General features: G+C 47.8%; 1 protein-coding gene and 1 long non-coding RNA gene across 3 annotated transcripts in view; one reads left to right on the top strand and one right to left on the bottom strand.

Annotated features, from left to right (window-relative positions):
- Positions 1 to 2,419: 2,419 nt before the first annotated feature.
- On the bottom strand, positions 2,420 to 3,891 carry LOC134149909 (uncharacterized). The gene is made up of 2 exons (XR_009960540.1): positions 3,725 to 3,891; positions 2,420 to 2,593 (listed from the first exon to the last, which is right to left on the bottom strand). It is a non-coding gene; the product is annotated as an uncharacterized LOC134149909 (long non-coding RNA).
- The window catches only part of CCND2 (cyclin D2), a 41,134-nt gene continuing 26,819 nt past the window's right edge, over positions 2,744 to 17,058 (top strand). For both annotated transcript variants that reach the window (XM_062593188.1, XM_062593196.1), the window contains exons 1-3: positions 2,744 to 2,984; positions 4,547 to 4,762; positions 7,532 to 7,691. In XM_062593188.1, coding sequence (XP_062449172.1) covers positions 2,790 to 2,984; positions 4,547 to 4,762; positions 7,532 to 7,691 — 571 coding nt within the window. In that variant the 5' untranslated portion in view covers positions 2,744 to 2,789. The remainder of the gene's footprint in view (positions 2,985 to 4,546; positions 4,763 to 7,531; positions 7,692 to 17,058) is intronic.

Genomic DNA, 17,058 nt, shown 5'->3' on the forward strand with positions numbered 1-17,058 from the left:
TTTAAACGGCCAAGGCAGCTCACCAAAAGAAGGAAATAGAGTGTGAAAAGATTTTCTTTTTTCCAAAGGGAGGGTGGCATTTAACATATGGCACTCGATAATCTCTACTCGGAGGCTGTTAAAACATCTGCTGTCTCCAAACCCACGCGGCACTGCCCAGGGGAACGGCGACAACGCGAAAAGGCGGAGCGGGTGCGCGGCTTCCGCGGCCGCGGGGCCCAGGGCACTCGTCGCCCCCTAACCGCGCACCCCCGCCTCCCGTGGTGACGGGGCCGCCGCCGCCCAGAGCCGGCATGGGGAAACCGACACCGAGCATAAAAGCGGTCGCATGGGAAGGGTTTTCTCACGGCGTCGCTGCAGGTCGACGGCACCTCCGCGTACAGAACTGGCCTATTTCTATTTATTAATTTGGGGGATTTAATTTAATGGGATCCCTCCTCCCGCACCGCATCGGTGTCCCGCTGTCCCACGATGTCTGCCCCATCGCGATCCCCTCTGCACAGCTGCTCCCGACACGGTGGCTCCCCGCCGCCCTCGGCCGTGCCCTGCCCCAGACATCACCCCACTTGGAAAGTCGGTGTTGGGCAATTAGGACAGCCGGTGGCCGCCCCCCGCAGGAACCCCGTAAATCACAATCGCGCCATTGTCGGGAGCGCTCAAGAATTTAAGTTTGGAGAAGGAAAACGTGCACCCACACAACACTCTCCCTGTTCACAGGAGTAGCCAGGAAGGGGAAATAAATGGTGGAAGCTAAAGAGCCTTTCATCGCGGAGCACGCCGCGCTGCCACGGCTCGCCGCCCTAAATGGGCGACGGGAGGTGCCCCTCTTCTCTCCCTTCCCTCTTCGTCTTAAAGAGCGACCCATATTCAGTGTTGCCTGCCGCGGGCTCGTCTCCGGTAAGCTCCTGCCCCGCAGCCACGCACGATACGCAGCAGCCCCCCGACGGCGCCTGCCACCCTGGCGGCTAGCAGCCGCTCGCTTCGTGGAGGGGGCAGCAGCGCGGGGCGGGGGCGGGGGGACGACAGCGTATGGGGTGGGAGAATGCTATTAGCAGTGCCTTGAGGGCTCAGCTGTCCCTACCCGGGACTAGTCCTGGTGGCTTTTGGGGGGAGAAGGAGCCTTTGGCTCCGACGGGCTAAAACGACCTGGCTAAGTGCGGGACCGTCCCGACCGCTTTCTGCACGGAGCCCTCGCGGCTGTACTTCGCGGAGATACAAAGCATGGCGAAGACGGTCCCATGGCTCCTTTCTGTTGGCTTCAGGGCTGGCGAGGGAGGGGGCGCGGTTGCCCGTCTGGTGGCGGCAGTGGCCCGCGGGCCCACGTTGCTTGGGGTCGGAGGCGCGGCCAGGTAAGGAGGGCGCGACTCGCCCCCTCTGTTGCCGGCTACTTCCGATGTCGTGCTCCAGGCGTCCTTAAAATATAATCTGCCCGGTAACCATCAGCGCGCAGCGGCGAGAGCCCCAGAGCTATTGGCTATGCAAATCGCGGGAGGGGCGTCGGAGCCCCAAACTCCGCGCCCGCGCGTTTAGGGCGATATTGCGGCCGGAGAAGTCCGCTGCGCGGCGCTGGTGTTGGGGGGGAAGGGGGAGGCTGCTGGGGGGGTGCGTCCTTTGCAGGCATCGCGGGGTTGCCCGCTAGCTGTGCCCCGCGGGCTCCCGAGCCCGACAGCAGGCAGCTCCTTCCCCCGCGGGAGCCTCTGCCTCTTAGCGGGCTGCGGCAGAGACCGCGCAAAGTTGACACACTTTCCAAGCGGTTTTGCGCGGGCCGAGAGGTAGGCACGGAGCGTAGGTGTGCTGCAGGGCGTAGCCCAGCGCGCAAGCCCTGCGCAAAAGACAGCAGGGAGCATACCGGTCCGTTGGGGCGCCATGGATGCGCACCTCTGGCTCGGCGTCCTGCCCGTCGCCTCCCCCTCCCCCAAGGCGGCCGCGCAGCAGGGCAGCGCACGCAGGATGGCAAGTCACGGAGTGCAGGACAGGCTCCTCTCCCTCCCCCGCTGCGTTTCCTAGAAAGTTATATCAGTGTGACCATGCAGTGCTAAAACGACTCGCCTGCTAGCAATACGCGTATATACCGGCGGAAGCAGCATTGTGATTATTGCTAGATGTCGCCCTGAAAAACACGGTGGAACGCAACCCCCAAGAAGGTGCTGGATCTTAGAGTTTGCTTTTAGTTCGTCGTGAGCTCTTTTTTTTTTCCCCCAGCTGCAGATTTAGCGGGTGTCAGAGGGGGACGAAGATGGGACATACCTCTGGCACCTTGCCGAGGCATGACATTGCATCCCTTCCCCACATAATCTCAATGAGTATGAGGGGAGCCCTTACTTTCTTGAAATAACAGAGAAAGAAAGGCTATAGGTTCAGGCTGGCAGCCGCAAAAGGAAAGTTTGGTCGCTGTAAGAAAGAAAAAAGGAAGCTGTCATTTGTGTGAGTGTGTGTCCCTATACAAGGGCCTCCTGGTTCCTTGTTAGCTTATAGAGAGGAGAAAAAAAAAAAAGGCGTTTGATGTTACGTCTGACCAGCTGCTGTTCTCCATAATAACAAGAGAGAGAACTGCCTGCTCTGGCGAGTTGCGTCACTTTGCTTCAACTTTAGGCTAGAAATCAAGAGAGGGAGAGACGAGTTTCAGAGGAGGCAGGAGAGAGCTGGAAAGCCCTGCCGTCCTCCTCCCACCTACCCACCCACCCCTCCTCCTTTACCCCTCTCCTTTCCCCACCCCTTCCCCCCACCCCCCACCCCCCCCCAAAAAAAAAACTTTTCCATCAGAGAAAGAGGGAGATCTCTTTGGTAACATGGAGCTGCTGTGCTGCGAGGTGGATCCCATGAGGAGAGCACTGCCCGACCCCAACTTGCTGTACGACGACCGCGTTTTGCACAACTTACTAACCATAGAGGAGAGGTATCTACCCCAATGCTCCTACTTCAAATGCGTGCAGAAGGACATCCAGCCCTTCATGAGGAGGATGGTGGCCACTTGGATGCTGGAGGTTTGTCGCTGGGGGCCCCTCTTTTCCCCTCGTTTCCCCCCGCGCCGCGGCGGGGTTCCCCGGCGCCCCACGGCCTGCGCGCCCCGTGCAGCACAGTTGCTCCCTGCTGTCCCTTCTCTTCCTTTTCGCCTCTCTGATTGCGATGGGGTGGGTGGGTTTTCTTATTTTTTTTTTCCTTTCTTTCTCCTTTTCCTGCCCCTGCAGGGTTTGCCGGCGCCCGCGTGGGCGCCGTGGGGGAAGGGGCGCATAACGCTCAGCTCGTGCTGGGAATGGCTCTTGTGGGGGGTGCTTCTCCTGCAAAGCCGTGCAGGGGGTGCAGGCAGAGACGAAGCGGGCCGGGGCGGGGGGGGGGGGAAGCTGGAAGAGGCATTTGCAATTAAAAAGCAAAGAAATGCCGCCTCCTGTTCCCGGCGGCTGCAGCGCCCGAGATTGAAGCTTTTCGTGGGAAGGGAGCTGCCCCCGGGGCAGGGCGAAAGAAAGGGGGTGATCGGTGTCCCCTGCATTTTGCCCCACAAGTATTCCAGTGCCCACGTATACAGTGGTTAGGACGTGCCTTTTTTTCGCCATGTTGTGCTGCATGCAACTCTGCTCGGAGGCGCTGAGCCCGACTCTCCCCCCCCCTTCCCAAGAAGACATTTGGAAATGCCCCCCAGCCCTACGCCCCGCGTCCTCCAGCCTGACCAGCGGCTGCCGGGCAGCTCGAGGGGGCGGCGACACCCTCCTGTCACCCCAAAACTTACCCAGGGCGGCTGCGGGCCAATTTCCCTGCAGACTTGCCTGCCTTGCCCTGGCTGCACCATCATTATTTGCCCCCTCCGATTTCCTTTGGGGGGGACTTTTACCAGACCACCTCCTTGAAGCTGAGAAGATCAGACCCTCCGCTTGGTTTTCATGTGCTATTTGTGCTTTTTCTTTCTGGCGTTGATTTTTGGTAAATTTTTAAAATATTTTTTTTTCTCACTAAAGCGATTCAGGCTCTTCGAGCTCTCCCCACCCCACCTCGCGCCCGCTGTGTCTCGCGTCTGCCTCCTCCCCCCTCGGCGGATCGCAGGCATAGGGCTGGGGGACACCCCCCCGCGGAAATTTTTGCAATTGTCAGAAACGATGGGGGACCGCGTTGGGATGCCGCCGGGACTAAAACCGGGACCCCCGGGGCAATTCTGGTATTTTTATTGTTTTTTTTTTTTTTTTTTTTTGAAAATATGACGAAATCAAAAAAAAAAAAAAATGGATAGCAAAAAAAAAAAAAAAGAAAGAAAAAGAAAAAAGAGGCTGTTCGCTTACTGCTGGATGGGGCTTTTCGGCTCTCCCACACACTGTCTTGAATTCATTTCTTACTGAATGAACTAAAGGAATGTGAAAGCCGATTGACAGCCTTCCCAGTCTCTCCAGAGATCTCCCCCTCCCCCCAAATTTAGCTCCTTGGGAAACAAAAATAGCAGGAGCCATAGCACGGATCCCATTATTTTTATGGGATCATTCATTTATTTTTTCTCTCTTGTCTCTTGCTGTCTGCCCTCCCTCTACCACCATGCCCCCCTCCCTATGCTCCTCACTTGCAGGTCTGCGAAGAGCAGAAGTGTGAAGAAGAAGTTTTCCCTCTGGCCATGAATTACTTGGACAGATTCTTAGCTGTGGTGCCCACTCGAAAGTGCCATCTGCAACTTCTGGGGGCAGTATGCATGTTCCTGGCCTCCAAGCTGAAAGAGACAATTCCCCTCACAGCAGAGAAACTGTGCATATATACGGACAATTCCATCAAACCCCAAGAGCTGCTGGTAAGCAGCCCCCTACCACCTTCAGCACATCTCACCCTCTCTCCATCAGCTCTCACACTGACAGCCTTTACCTTCTCTTTCCCCTCCTTCCACAGCAAACCACCACTTTTGCCCCCGCTTAAAATTACGCTTTCCATGTTTTTTTTTTATACTCTGAATTGTCGAAAGTGCTAAAACAACCATGTGCCTGAAAGGGGTCCATGCAAAGCTGCAGTTGCCTGATTCCTTAGGTGGGAGTGGGAGTGGTTCTCCTCTTGTTGGTACTGCCTTTCCTGAAACTGCCTCCTGCACAATATGCAGCTCCTTCTCATATGAACAGTAGTTAGGGTAGTGCACCTGGAGAGGATCTGTCGAGCTGGCTTTTGTATTTTTTTATTCCTCAACGTGCAGATTTTTCCGCAGGAGGCGGAAAGACGGAAAGGCGTAAGTGTGTTTGTGTACGTGTGTGCACCCGCGCGTGTGCGTGTGCAGATGGGTGCATATGTATATGTGTGTGTGCATATATATATATAGGTGCGTATATATATATAACATAGATAGATAGATAGATGGATAGATAGATAGACGGACGGACAGACATAGATGCATGGGTTTCAGCGGCAGCGATGTGGGTGCGGGGCCGGCGGCGCCCCGGCAGGGCTGCGCGGCGCGGCGGCGCCACCTGGCGGTAGCCACGCGCGGCCGGGCATGACTTCACCCCTTGAAGCGCTGCCAGCGCCGCTCCCGCCCGGCAGCCGCACTCCTGCCAGCAAACCGGGAGAAGCTGGGTCCTGAGCAGTCTGCCGCCGGGCTAGGGGGGCCCGGAACTCTTCCCCAGAGCATGCAGTCGGAGCAGGGCCAGGGCCCATGCACAGTGCAGCCAATAAGCAGCTGATCTGAGCGCTTCTTTAACTGCTGGGAAGTTGTGGCCTTGTTCTGGTGGTTTTTGTGAGTCTGGTTCCCAGTAGGTTATCAGCCAAGCAGGTGGCACGATGGAAATCCAGCACAGTTGAGCATTGCTGCAAATGAAACACCCTGCTTCACTGAGGGGTTCGAGATCGGATCTGACATAGCAAAAGCAGAAATAAAATTAATTGAAATCACTTGATGCAATAATTGATATTTGCAAAGCACTTCAGTGTGTAGTGCACCAGGCAATTATTAAGCCTTTTGATGAGTTGTACATTCAGTCTGTTCTCACAGATCCTAGTGAATATGCGTAGCAAGCCAAATCCCATGAGAATTTCTCCTATGAATCACTCGGCAAAGCCAGTGGGAATTCCCCACAGGGAGGGGCTGGGAGCTTGGGCCACTGCAGAATAAAAAGCTTTGCATTACAAACTCTGTCATGGCTGTCATAGACATTAGGTGTCCCATTGATGGGATCAACTGTTACAGGAAACATAGTGGCTACTGTGCAAGAAGACTCAGAAAGATGTGTCTATGTTTTTATGTCAAGTGGAATGAAATGTGTTTGAATGCATCCCTGTATCCAGCTTTCTGGATTAAGCGTTTTTCTGTATTGTAGCCTATCACATTAGTAATGTTGTGAAGATTAGTTTTTAGAAAATGTAACTGTCATTATGTTAAAACATTTTACTTTTTTTAAGAAACATCTGTTTTCTGGGGCCTGTTACATAAGTGAATGTGAGATTTTCAAGATATGGAGGGCTCTGTCTGTCATAATCCAGCAGGAATGTAGGAAAGGAACTTGCTGTTAAAGTGGGCATCTATTCAGAGAAACGACTGTAGAAATGGCATTGTGGGGTTCATGTTTATGGTTTCTCAGCAACGCCCATTGACGTCTTCTCGGCTGCAAAATTTAAGGACGTTTTTCCAACTTGCCAGCTCTACAAGCTGGGACTCCCTGTCAACTGGGCTCCATCAGGCTAATGCATCATCAGGACGCAGGAATCAGGACATGGAATTTAGTTAATAGCTAATAGTTGATGCATGAGACAGAAATGAGTCCAAGGCCAGAGCTTTGGTGGTTCTCCAGGGGGCTATAAGGTATTCAAAAGTTGTTCTAAATTCTAAAGCATGCAGCTCTAAGCTTGTCTGAATTCCTTGGTCAGATCTGTTGATTACGTACCGTTTTTACATGTAATCACATTCCAGGGAATGGCCAGTCATTAAATATGCACCCAAGTTTTCTTTTGATTTTACCAGGAGCTTTGATTGTGCAAAGAGTGTGGGATTGGATTCTACGTGATTTACTGACAGATAATTTACACAGGCTACTTCTTGGCAGTGTTGTATACATTTCCTTTCTGCAAAGCCTGTCTTGGAGTAGATTAAGCGCCATCGGATTTATCTGCAGACGCTTTTGAAAACAGCTTTCAGGAGAATGTCATCAAACTAACTTCCCCAGTTTTGAAGAAAGAATATATATCTAGGTTATTTTTGTGCATAGTTATCCCTAGGGCTTTAAATGGCTATAAAGTAAGGACCATAGCCATTTAAAAGAAGTTACTAGGAAAGGACCACAGTGACCTTGGCAATATCTAATTGCAGGCTAAACTTTCTGGGTGGGCATTCAGCACTGGATACAAAAAAAAGTAAAATCTTGGCAGGAGCTGCCAGGTCTCATTATTTTCGGTAGAGCTTGACATTTCCAGTGGTTTTTTTTTTTTTTTTTTTTTTTTTTTTTTTAAAAAAAGGAATAAAAAGAATAAAGTCAACAACTTCAAAGGAGTAGAGGCATACTGAAAAAAAGTGAGCAAAACCATTCTAGCAGTGATATAGTTACAATGAGTAATTATGGTTTTTCTTCTCTTCTCCCCTGTCCAGGAATGGGAGCTCGTGGTATTGGGAAAGTTGAAGTGGAATCTTGCTGCTGTCACCCCACACGATTTCATTGAACACATTCTGAGGAAGTTGCCTCTACCTAAAGACAAGTTACTTTTGATCCGGAAGCATGCACAAACATTTATCGCCCTTTGTGCCACAGGTATGCCAAAGTGCTTCAGGGATGCCTGCTGCTTACATTGTGATTAAAAAGGCAAATTAGTCACTGGTCATTCAAAGGCTCTTCATCTCTTACAGCCTTATCTGCTGTAGGAAGAGCCTGTTCACACCAGTGGGACCCTTTGCATGGAGTGTTCTGGATCAGGTCCTGAAACTGTTAATTGTTGTAATTAGGAGTCATAATGCCCTTGAAGTCTCGCATTAACATAGATTCTGTTTTTGTAGTAAAGTCAATAAGACTGGATTAGACCATTTTGTATTTTGCCCATTCATTTATTTTTTTAAAGGATTGCAGATCATTTATAAGGACAGATATGGTACAACCAGAACATTACAGTATATTAGCCCAAATTTTTTGTTCAGCAGACACTGACAGAGTAAAACATAACATTACATTTGACCATGTGTGTGATACCACTATATTAATGAAGTAGAGGGAATGACATTTTTAAGTTTTTTTTTAACATTTGGATTCTTAACTTCACTCCAAGTAAGCAATAAAACTAGTCTATTTGATAAGGAACCATTGCGGTCTCTATTTGGCCTGTGTTTGACTGAGTACAGTCTCTGAAGAATTAAATGAGAATAATTGCTTGTAAGTGAGGCTTTTAATTTATACCTACTTGTGCAATGCTATTGTTTTTTTTGCACTGGCTTTCTGAAAATATGTGTGTCCTAATTTTCATTCAAAGGACTAAATGTTAGACTGCTTCTTTGGAGCTAGACCTGGAGTAGATAAGCAGCATGAAATGTTTTACAGGGTTATTGTGAAGTACTATATGGCTTAACGTTTGAGTTCACTGCCGTTTGATGTACTTAGTCCTTTGTAACAGGGAATATGTTCTACCTCTGTGTTTGTGTGGACAAAGAAAAATGAGGCGTAAGTTTTGGGTGTTACCACAGTATGAATATTTACTGCTATAGCTATTCCATATAGTATTTACAAAGTAGACTGGTTTTCACTGCCTCGGTTATATGTTGTAGTGAATGCTTGTATGGACTATGTAGGGTAATGATAAGCTTTTTGGTTACCAAGATGCTAAAGCTTTCCTTTTTTTTTCCACTGTTGTGTGATTCTTTTCAGACATAATGCCATAGAATGTGATAAAAATATTGCTCAAAGTCTGCAGATCATTCTTGGTAATTTTTCAGATGTTTCTGGCCTAATCAGTATTTTTCTTTAGGTTTGATTTGCTACATCAGCTATGTAATGGCTTTGCTTTCTCCCTCTACTCAGGATTTGTTCACACTATGCCTTTTCTTACAGAAAAGGCAGCCTTTCCCATATGCATTCCTCTGGATCTTCACACCATCCACCATAAGTCTTTCAATGTATCTGAATGTGTTCTTCCAAACCAGCCCGATACTCCCTCTCTTTTGTTGCTTTCAAGTCCTAAAACCTATTTTGTTTATTTTGTTGTATTCCAGAGGACACTTTCCAAAGTGATACAAATTTCATTATGGATTTAACTTTTCAGACTCTAGTCTCCAGTCTCTCGCCCTTGAAGCTTTCTATATAACCAAACCATTATAGGAAGGTGGACCATAGAAGTGTCTGAAGTTCACAGCTTCTCTCCAGTCTTTCTCCATTAATTCCTTGATAGTTAAAGCTCTATACTTTACTAGTCCATTTACTGATACTCCTCTTTTCAACCCTCAATGAAATCATGCAATGTGTTCCCCTGTACGATCCCCTTTCCTTGTTACATATTTCAACCGCATGAACCGGAGTCCTTTACATACAGTTTGATGAGGCAGCAAGTCAGAGTTTCCTGTCTTGCAGGTGATATGGAAAGACTTCATTGATTGCGTATGGACCTTCCTGAAAGACAGGACATCATAGTTCCAATTGTGGATTTTCTTTTCTTCCTCTGCCATTTTCAACAAACTGCTGTGATGATACTTCCTTTCAAGCAGGGTCAGCAGCCCACTGCAGCTTTGAAAGCAGTGGTCTTACCCAAGCCCCCATTCCCTTTTTTTTACCTTATTCCCAGTTTACCAGCAATTTACTACCCCCATATACAATGTTATTTGTGTTATAAACATGTCATGTTATTAATACAGTATTTCCCTTTCATTGTCAGTCTTCTCAAATTCATTCTTACCTAACTCTGTGAAGAAAAGCCCCTTCTCATCAGACTTCCTTCCAGCTCCAGTTGTTGTTTCCTTTTCTGATTTGGTGCAGAGCTCTCATCAGGTGCTGCATTTCTTCTTTCCCTTTCTCCCTCAAAGCTTCTGCTCTCACTCAGCTCAGACTGAGCCTGCTGTTTCATTTCCCCATTTGCCTTTTCTCAGCAAGATGACTTCCCTTGACATATTGCTGCCTCTTCCCTTTCTCTCTCCATGCATGTTTTTAGCCTGGTTTTGATTCTTTCCTATTACCAGACTTGACCTTTCCTGACTGACTTATGACCTTAGTTCTGAGCACAGCAGTGTCTCTTGACTTCCTGATTCATCTCAGTGCAGTTTTCTCTGCTCCCAAGTACTTTTTCTTCTTTAGTATCTTGAGCATTCTTCCTCTAGCTTAAGTCCAGCTGCTCTAACCACTCTGTTTTAATTTCTCTGTAAAAGCTTTATACAAGAAATTCCCACATGTTCCCTGCTTTCACAGAACTGGTTGTGATCTTCCTACAATACTTTTTGTCAGTAGATGGAGAGCATTATCAGTTCTGGGAAGGGGTATTGGTGAGTTGTTGGATTCTGTGTGATACTCAGGGTCATTTTAATACTCATCTCAAATCTCAAGTCTCCTTTCCATTGGAATGTTGAACAAAAGGAGATGATACTTATTTCTTTTGAGTCTGCTCAGTCATGTTTTACTGTTTTGGCTCTCCCTTCTTGTTCTGTCTTCATTTAGAGCCCAATTTCTAAAACAAGCTGCATGGATATAAATCTGGATGCTCTCCCCACTTTGTGTAATTATTAATTCACATGAATATAAATGAAATTGGAACGTATCCTTCTTTGCTGCTGGTCCCATCTGAACAACTTACTACCAAGTGAGCTAGAAGCTCACTCTGTGGATAAAAAAATTTTCTGTGCTTCCTCTGCTCTGCACTTGTCACACTTTCCAAAGCCTCAGTCTCAACCAGAAAGGTCTGGAAACAGAGCTCCATCTGCAGCCTCTCTCTGCTTTAATGCTTCCAAAGCAATGGCTGTGTGAACAGAAGACTGCGATAAGAGCGTATAGACCGAGAGTCACAGATCTGTCCTGCTCTATTGCCACATCATTGTTTTCTCATCCCACTGATTGCTACCTATGTATACTGAAATCTTCTTCTTTAAGTCTTCTGAATTTTAAAGGCATTAAACACTATGCCTGGACTCCCTGTCCTACTGTCCGATTCAATAATACCAATGCTTACCTGTTTTTCAGCTTGAGAGGAGCCCCTGATTTTCTGTGAGGCCAACTCAGATGGTCCTGCTTATGCCCAGGAAGTGTGGGTTAGATGAGTAGACTGTGAGGTGGATTGAGAAATGGCTGAAAGGCAGAGCTCAGAGGGTTGTCATCAGTGGCACGGAGTCTGGTTGGAGGCCTGTGGCTACTGGTGACCCCCAGGGTTCATTACTGGGTCCCAACTTGTTCAACTTATACATCAATGACCTGGATGAAGGGACAGAGTGCCTCCTCAGAAAGTTTGCCAATGATACCAATCTGGGAGGAGTGGCTGATACACCAGAGGGCTGTGCTGCCATTCAGAGAGACCTGGACAGGCTGGAGAGCTGGGTGGAGAGCAACCTCCTGGGGTTCAACAAGGGCAAGTGCAGGGTCCTGCACCTAGGGAGGAATAACCCTGAGCACCGGTGCAAGCTGGGGGCTGCACTGCTGGAAAGCAGCTCTGCAGAGAAGGACCTGGGAGTGCTGGTGGATGACAAGTTGACCATGAGTCAGCAATGTGCCCTTGTGGCCAAGAAGGCCAATGGTCTCGTGGGGTGCATTGGGAAGAGTGTTGCCAGCAGGTCGAGGGAGGTGATCCTGCCCCTCTACTCAGCCCTGCTGAGGCCTCATCTCAAGTACTGTGTCCAGTTCTGGGCTCCCCAGGACAAGAGAGACATGGGTCTACTGGAGAGAGACGGGCGTAGGGCTACAAAGATGATCAGAGGGCTGGAGCACCTGCCCTATGAGGAAAGGCTGCAACAGCTGGGCCTGTTTAGCCTGGAGAAGAGAAGACTGAGGGGGGATCTTATCAATGTGTACAAGTACTTGCAGGGAGGGTGTCAAGGGGACAGGGACAAACTCTTTTCAGTTGTCCCATGTGACAGAACAAGAGGCAATGTGCAGAAATTGAAGCACAGGAAGTTCCGCCTGAACGTGAGGGGGAATTTCTTCACTGTGAGAGTGATGGAGCACTGGCACAGGTTGCCCAGAGAGGTTGAGGAGTCTTCTTCTCTGGAGCTATTCAAGGCCCCCCTGGATGTAACCCTGTCTAACATGCTCTAGGTGACCCTGCTGAGCGGGGAGGTTGGACTAGATGATCTCCAGAGGTCCCTTCCGACCTTACTGATTCTATGATTCTGTGCTCTCTTAAATCATGTCACTTGGCCTCTCTGAGCTTGTCTCCAGCTATTCCACTGCTTTTCATCCTTCATTCCTCCTGCCTTGGACCTGCCTCTGTCCCTTCCCACAGCGCTCCACAGTTTGAGACTATTTTCACTGAGGTTGCCTGTTTTGCTTGCACTTCCCATACTCCAAACCATGGAATTGAACCTGAAGGAGTAACAGGAAACCAAGCAGTGTGCAGAATGTGCCACACTGCAGATGAGACGAGGACAGTTTGTTATTTCCCAGACTTTGGCTTGTTATTCACATCTCCTTCTTCCATATTGTTCTGAGTCACAAATACCTGGCTTCTCCCTCGTGCCATGTGCTCTTAGGACCTGTATTCTTGGAGGCTGTATGTGCCTCTGTTTTGGCACAGGATGCCTTTTTTTATCTCAGTACCTACAGATGAACAGCTTTTTAGGCAGAAGAGGCTGTGCAGGAGAGGTTTTCAATAAGAGCTCTGCATCTTTGGACAGTTCTAATGGAGAGACTAGTCACAGTGAGGAGATTTTTCCGTGTTAGATTTAAGTGGCATGCAAAACCTGGACGCACAAGGTTTTGCCTACTTGCAGAGATAGAAGGTAACCGTATAGATCCCAAGTCTCAGCCCTTTGCGTGGTCTCTTCTGTGCTTCAACTGGATCACATGGCAGACGAGAGGTTACCATGGTAGACACAATGGAACATCTCACAGAGCAGAGGCTTTCAAAATTTGTGTTTGCAAAGAGCTTAAGAAAGAGGAGGAAGATTCCAGCTTTAAGTCAGTTTGTAATGTGTACCAAATTTCTGCCCACTGTTACTGGCACATTCACCATCTATATTTGCAAGCAGAGAAGGCTATTCTTATATTATTCCTGGACCAAATCCTGAAATCCTTACACAGGCAGAAGTCCTCTGGAAGTCAGTGGGGGTGTTTTCTGAGCAAAGGCTGCGAGGTGAGGCCTGTAGCCCTAGTGATCTGGAGGGTAACCACACAGAATGCTTCATTATGCCAAGAGGCACACTTAGCCTGCAGGACACCTGCCGGGCATTTCTGTATGAATCCTTCCCCTTCTGGCCTGTGTCAGAGCCATTGGGCTCTGTCCCTGCAAAGGATAAAAGCATATTCTGTGTTTCAGCTGGGACTGGCTCTTTGCAGAGGGAAAGAGGGAAGCCCACAGATGCTTTGCTCTGTGGATTAATCTCTCAGAAAGAAAGTAAATGCTGGGAAGTGGCAGTGGTTGCGTGAATATTTCTTCCACGATATTTGTCAGAAAAAGGAATAACCCACACCATTGTATTGGCAGATGAAAGAAGGCTCATTCTTTTTCCTGGGAGAGGCTGTTTGTATTAGTATATTCAGCTCTCCAGCAGAACAAATGAGGGTCCTGTCCTCCTGCAGTTAACATTTCACCCTCAACTTCCTTAGGATTAGGCTCTTACAGTGTGATAACTTAATTGAGTAACTACATAAGACACACTGGATACCACATTGTCCCACCTGCTCTCCTTACTTTCCTGTGGTTTCTGTGTAGGACTAACAGCAGTTGATGTGAAGATGTAACAGGAGCTGGCAGCACACAGTCAGCAGATAGGCAGGGCCTGTGAAGCATTTCATATGAGCAGACTTGCTCCTAAATGCACCTAGGGGTGCACTGGGAAGAGTGTTGCCAGCAGGTCGAGGGAGGTGATCCTGCCCCTCTACTCAGCCCTGCTGAGGCCTCATCTCAAGTACTGTGTCCAGTTCTGGGCTCCCCAGTCCAAGAGAGACATGGGTCTACTGGAGAGAGACGGGCGTAGGGCTACAAAGATGATCAGAGGGCTGGAGCACCTGCCCTATGAGGAAAGGCTGCAACAGCTGGGCCTGTTTAGCCTGGAGAAGAGAAGACTGAGGGGGGATCTTATCAATGTGTACAAGTACTTGCAGGGAGGGTGTCAAGGGGACAGGGACAAACTCTTTTCAGTTGTCCCATGTGACAGAACAAGAGGCAATGTGCAGAAATTGAAGCACAGGAAGTTCCGCCTGAACGTGAGGGGGAATTTCTTCACTGTGAGAGTGATGGAGCACTGGCACAGGTTGCCCAGAGAGGTTGAGGAGTCTTCTTCTCTGGAGCTATTCAAGGCCTGCCTGGATGCAACCCTGTCTAACATGCTCTAGGTGACCCTGCTGAGCGGGGAGGTTGGACTAGATGATCTCCAGAGGTCCCTTCCAACCTTACTGATTCTATGATTCTAAAGCTGTAGGACTCACCAAACTCAAGAAGATGAAGTGGAAGGAAGTGAAGGAGAGCCTTTGCTGATATGTGATTCCTGTGCTGTTGGATAATCTGTCCACCTTCCTAGCAGCTTCAGATCTGAAACTTTGGTGTTTCAAGCAGCAACTAAATCCTAATCCGTCATTAGGCCTTACTAAAGGTGTAAAACAAATAAAATTAATAATCTGTACCAATAGTAATTGTTCAGAAATAGCATTTATGATCAGTTAATAAGCATGTCTTCTTACGTAGACTGTTCAACGTATTTTTATGTCTTTACCTCTGCTGGAAGGTTGTGCTGTAACACTAGCAATTAGGATGTTCTAGAAACATTCATAAAAAGGCCAAATTCTTTTTGCCTTACTCAAGCCTAAGAACAGACTTAGGTGTCTACCTCCTGCCTGCTCAAAGAATAGAAGCACTTATGTCTGCATCCTATTTTGCTTGATAGCTTTTGCTTGGTCGTAATTTGCACTGGTATACTCTTTTTTTTTGGAGTCAGTTGGTTTTGACTTTAAAAGCAGCATAGTTAAGATAGGGAAAAATTGCTGTGTCTTGTAGAAATATAAAAGCAAGAGACAAAGTGGCCAACTCAGTTAAAGCCAACTGCATTTGAGAAAAAAGCAGCACACTGACACTGGAATTACCTTTGGATCAAACAGGCAAGAAATAAATTTACTACTTAAGTTTTTTCCTTTAAACCTTTCTTTCAAACTTACTTGTTAAAATGTAGATCCTCATAGTAAACTCACTGTCTGGTTGAAATTTAAGGTTGGCTGAATTTGGATCATTATCTTTTTGTGGGCATTTAAATACTATTTTATAAACAGAAGTGATTACTATCATGATTCTATTCTCCCGGTGGAGGTTACAGTCCTTTCTTTTTTTCATGGGAAATTTTGCATTCCTCAAGGCAGCAGCTCCCAGTTCTGCAACTGAAACTGTGAAAACAAACCTCTGTCAAATTCTGAAGATTAAAACTAGCTGTTAAAAATCCCCCAAACCAGAACAGTAACAAGGGTCATTGTAAGAAGGCACAGGTTCCCACCTGGCTTTGGCACACTGAGCACGTTCAGTTCGGGTATTTGTCAGTGCTCCCTTTTCCTTCTGGCTGTTTTCCTTTATTGGCTGCTAGTTAGGGCTTCCCCTTACAGGACCTCTCTGGGTTGTTGCCTCTGATTCCCTCCTGCCTCAGACAGCCTGTCAGGCTTTCCTTTTCCTGGCTCTGAGGTAGTGTGGTCCACTGGATCTGCCTGCAGGAGCAAGCAAGCACAACAGCTCTGCAGCAGCACACAGGGTCCTGGGACCTGACATGCAGCTGTGCTGGCTGCACATTTGGAGCAGTATCCTTGGCATATGCACACACGTGCCCCAGCTGCCAGTTTGAGCTCTGGTGCAGCATGCGTTTTCTGCAAAAAGGACATGGATTGTCCCAGCCACCCTGGATTTCCTTGGTAGCGATGTCTAGGAATAGGAGGTAAAACAAGTCCTGTTTTCTGACGATCATTCCTGTCTTTAGTGTGTTCGTGTGTTCAGGTGTTCTTAGAGCACACATTGTCAGGCTGCTCCCTTTTCTTTTCCTGAGAGTTGTTTGTACTTTGCCTTCAATTTGCATAAATCACAGTAAAAGTTTAGAGTTGGTCCAATGCAGGCATTGGTCCCAGTTAACTAAAGTCACATATACATCTGAAAGAAAGACTGAGCAAATAGCCTTGCGTTTCTTATGAGATGCCCTCTGTAAGCCAGTGTTCCTCATCTCTAACAAGAATTTAAAGTAAAAGCATATGTTTCATAATCAGATGTTTATGCCCTCTTTCTCCTTTATTTTGATTTATACTTAGTGCTCCGGGCATGCAAAACTGCTCTAGGGGCAGTTTTGCATGGGTGAAAACTGAGTGAGGATGGTAGGATTTGACTTGATGTCATGAGGGGAACAGAAATAGAGGTTTGTAATCAAAAATAATGTTGCATAAAAACTTGTGTTGAATTTCTCAATGGAATGTAAGAGACCTGGAGGGATGGGGGCTCTGCATCCCATCAGATCTGATGCTTAGTATTTATGCTGTCATTGCACCTTGACAAATATTTCATGTAGTTATTGCTTTGCTTGAATATGGAAATATGCTAATTACAGCCTTTATTCCACTGCCTGCTCTTTTCCTTAGCCTTTTCTATTCAACCCTCTAGGTGGCCCAGCACAATGTGGCTTCTTTTCTTTGAATGAGCTCTTTCCCCACTAATAGGGTCCAGGGTGATGTGGAGAACCATGTGCACAAAATTGGTGTGCCACCCCCCATCCCTTTGTGGGCATGTCAGGTTAAATTCATATCAGCAGGAGAGTCGCTGCCATGATTTTCAATAGCGCGCGATGAGGTGATGACTTCAGACAATGGTGCCACACTCTCCAGTTGGAGACACTTGCCTCACCAGTTGCAGTAGTTAATTAATATGCTAAAAATAGAAGCCAGTGATACAAATCACTGCCTGTTGTACAACAAAAGCTGGGCATGTGTAGCTTTGATAGCCAAGTTTATGGTGCTTGTTATGGAGGGAAGTTAGTTTAGAGCTAGCAGC

The sequence above is a fragment of the Rhea pennata genome, chromosome 1, assembly GCF_028389875.1.
Source record: "Rhea pennata isolate bPtePen1 chromosome 1, bPtePen1.pri, whole genome shotgun sequence".
Taxonomy (NCBI): Eukaryota; Metazoa; Chordata; class Aves; order Rheiformes; family Rheidae; genus Rhea; species Rhea pennata.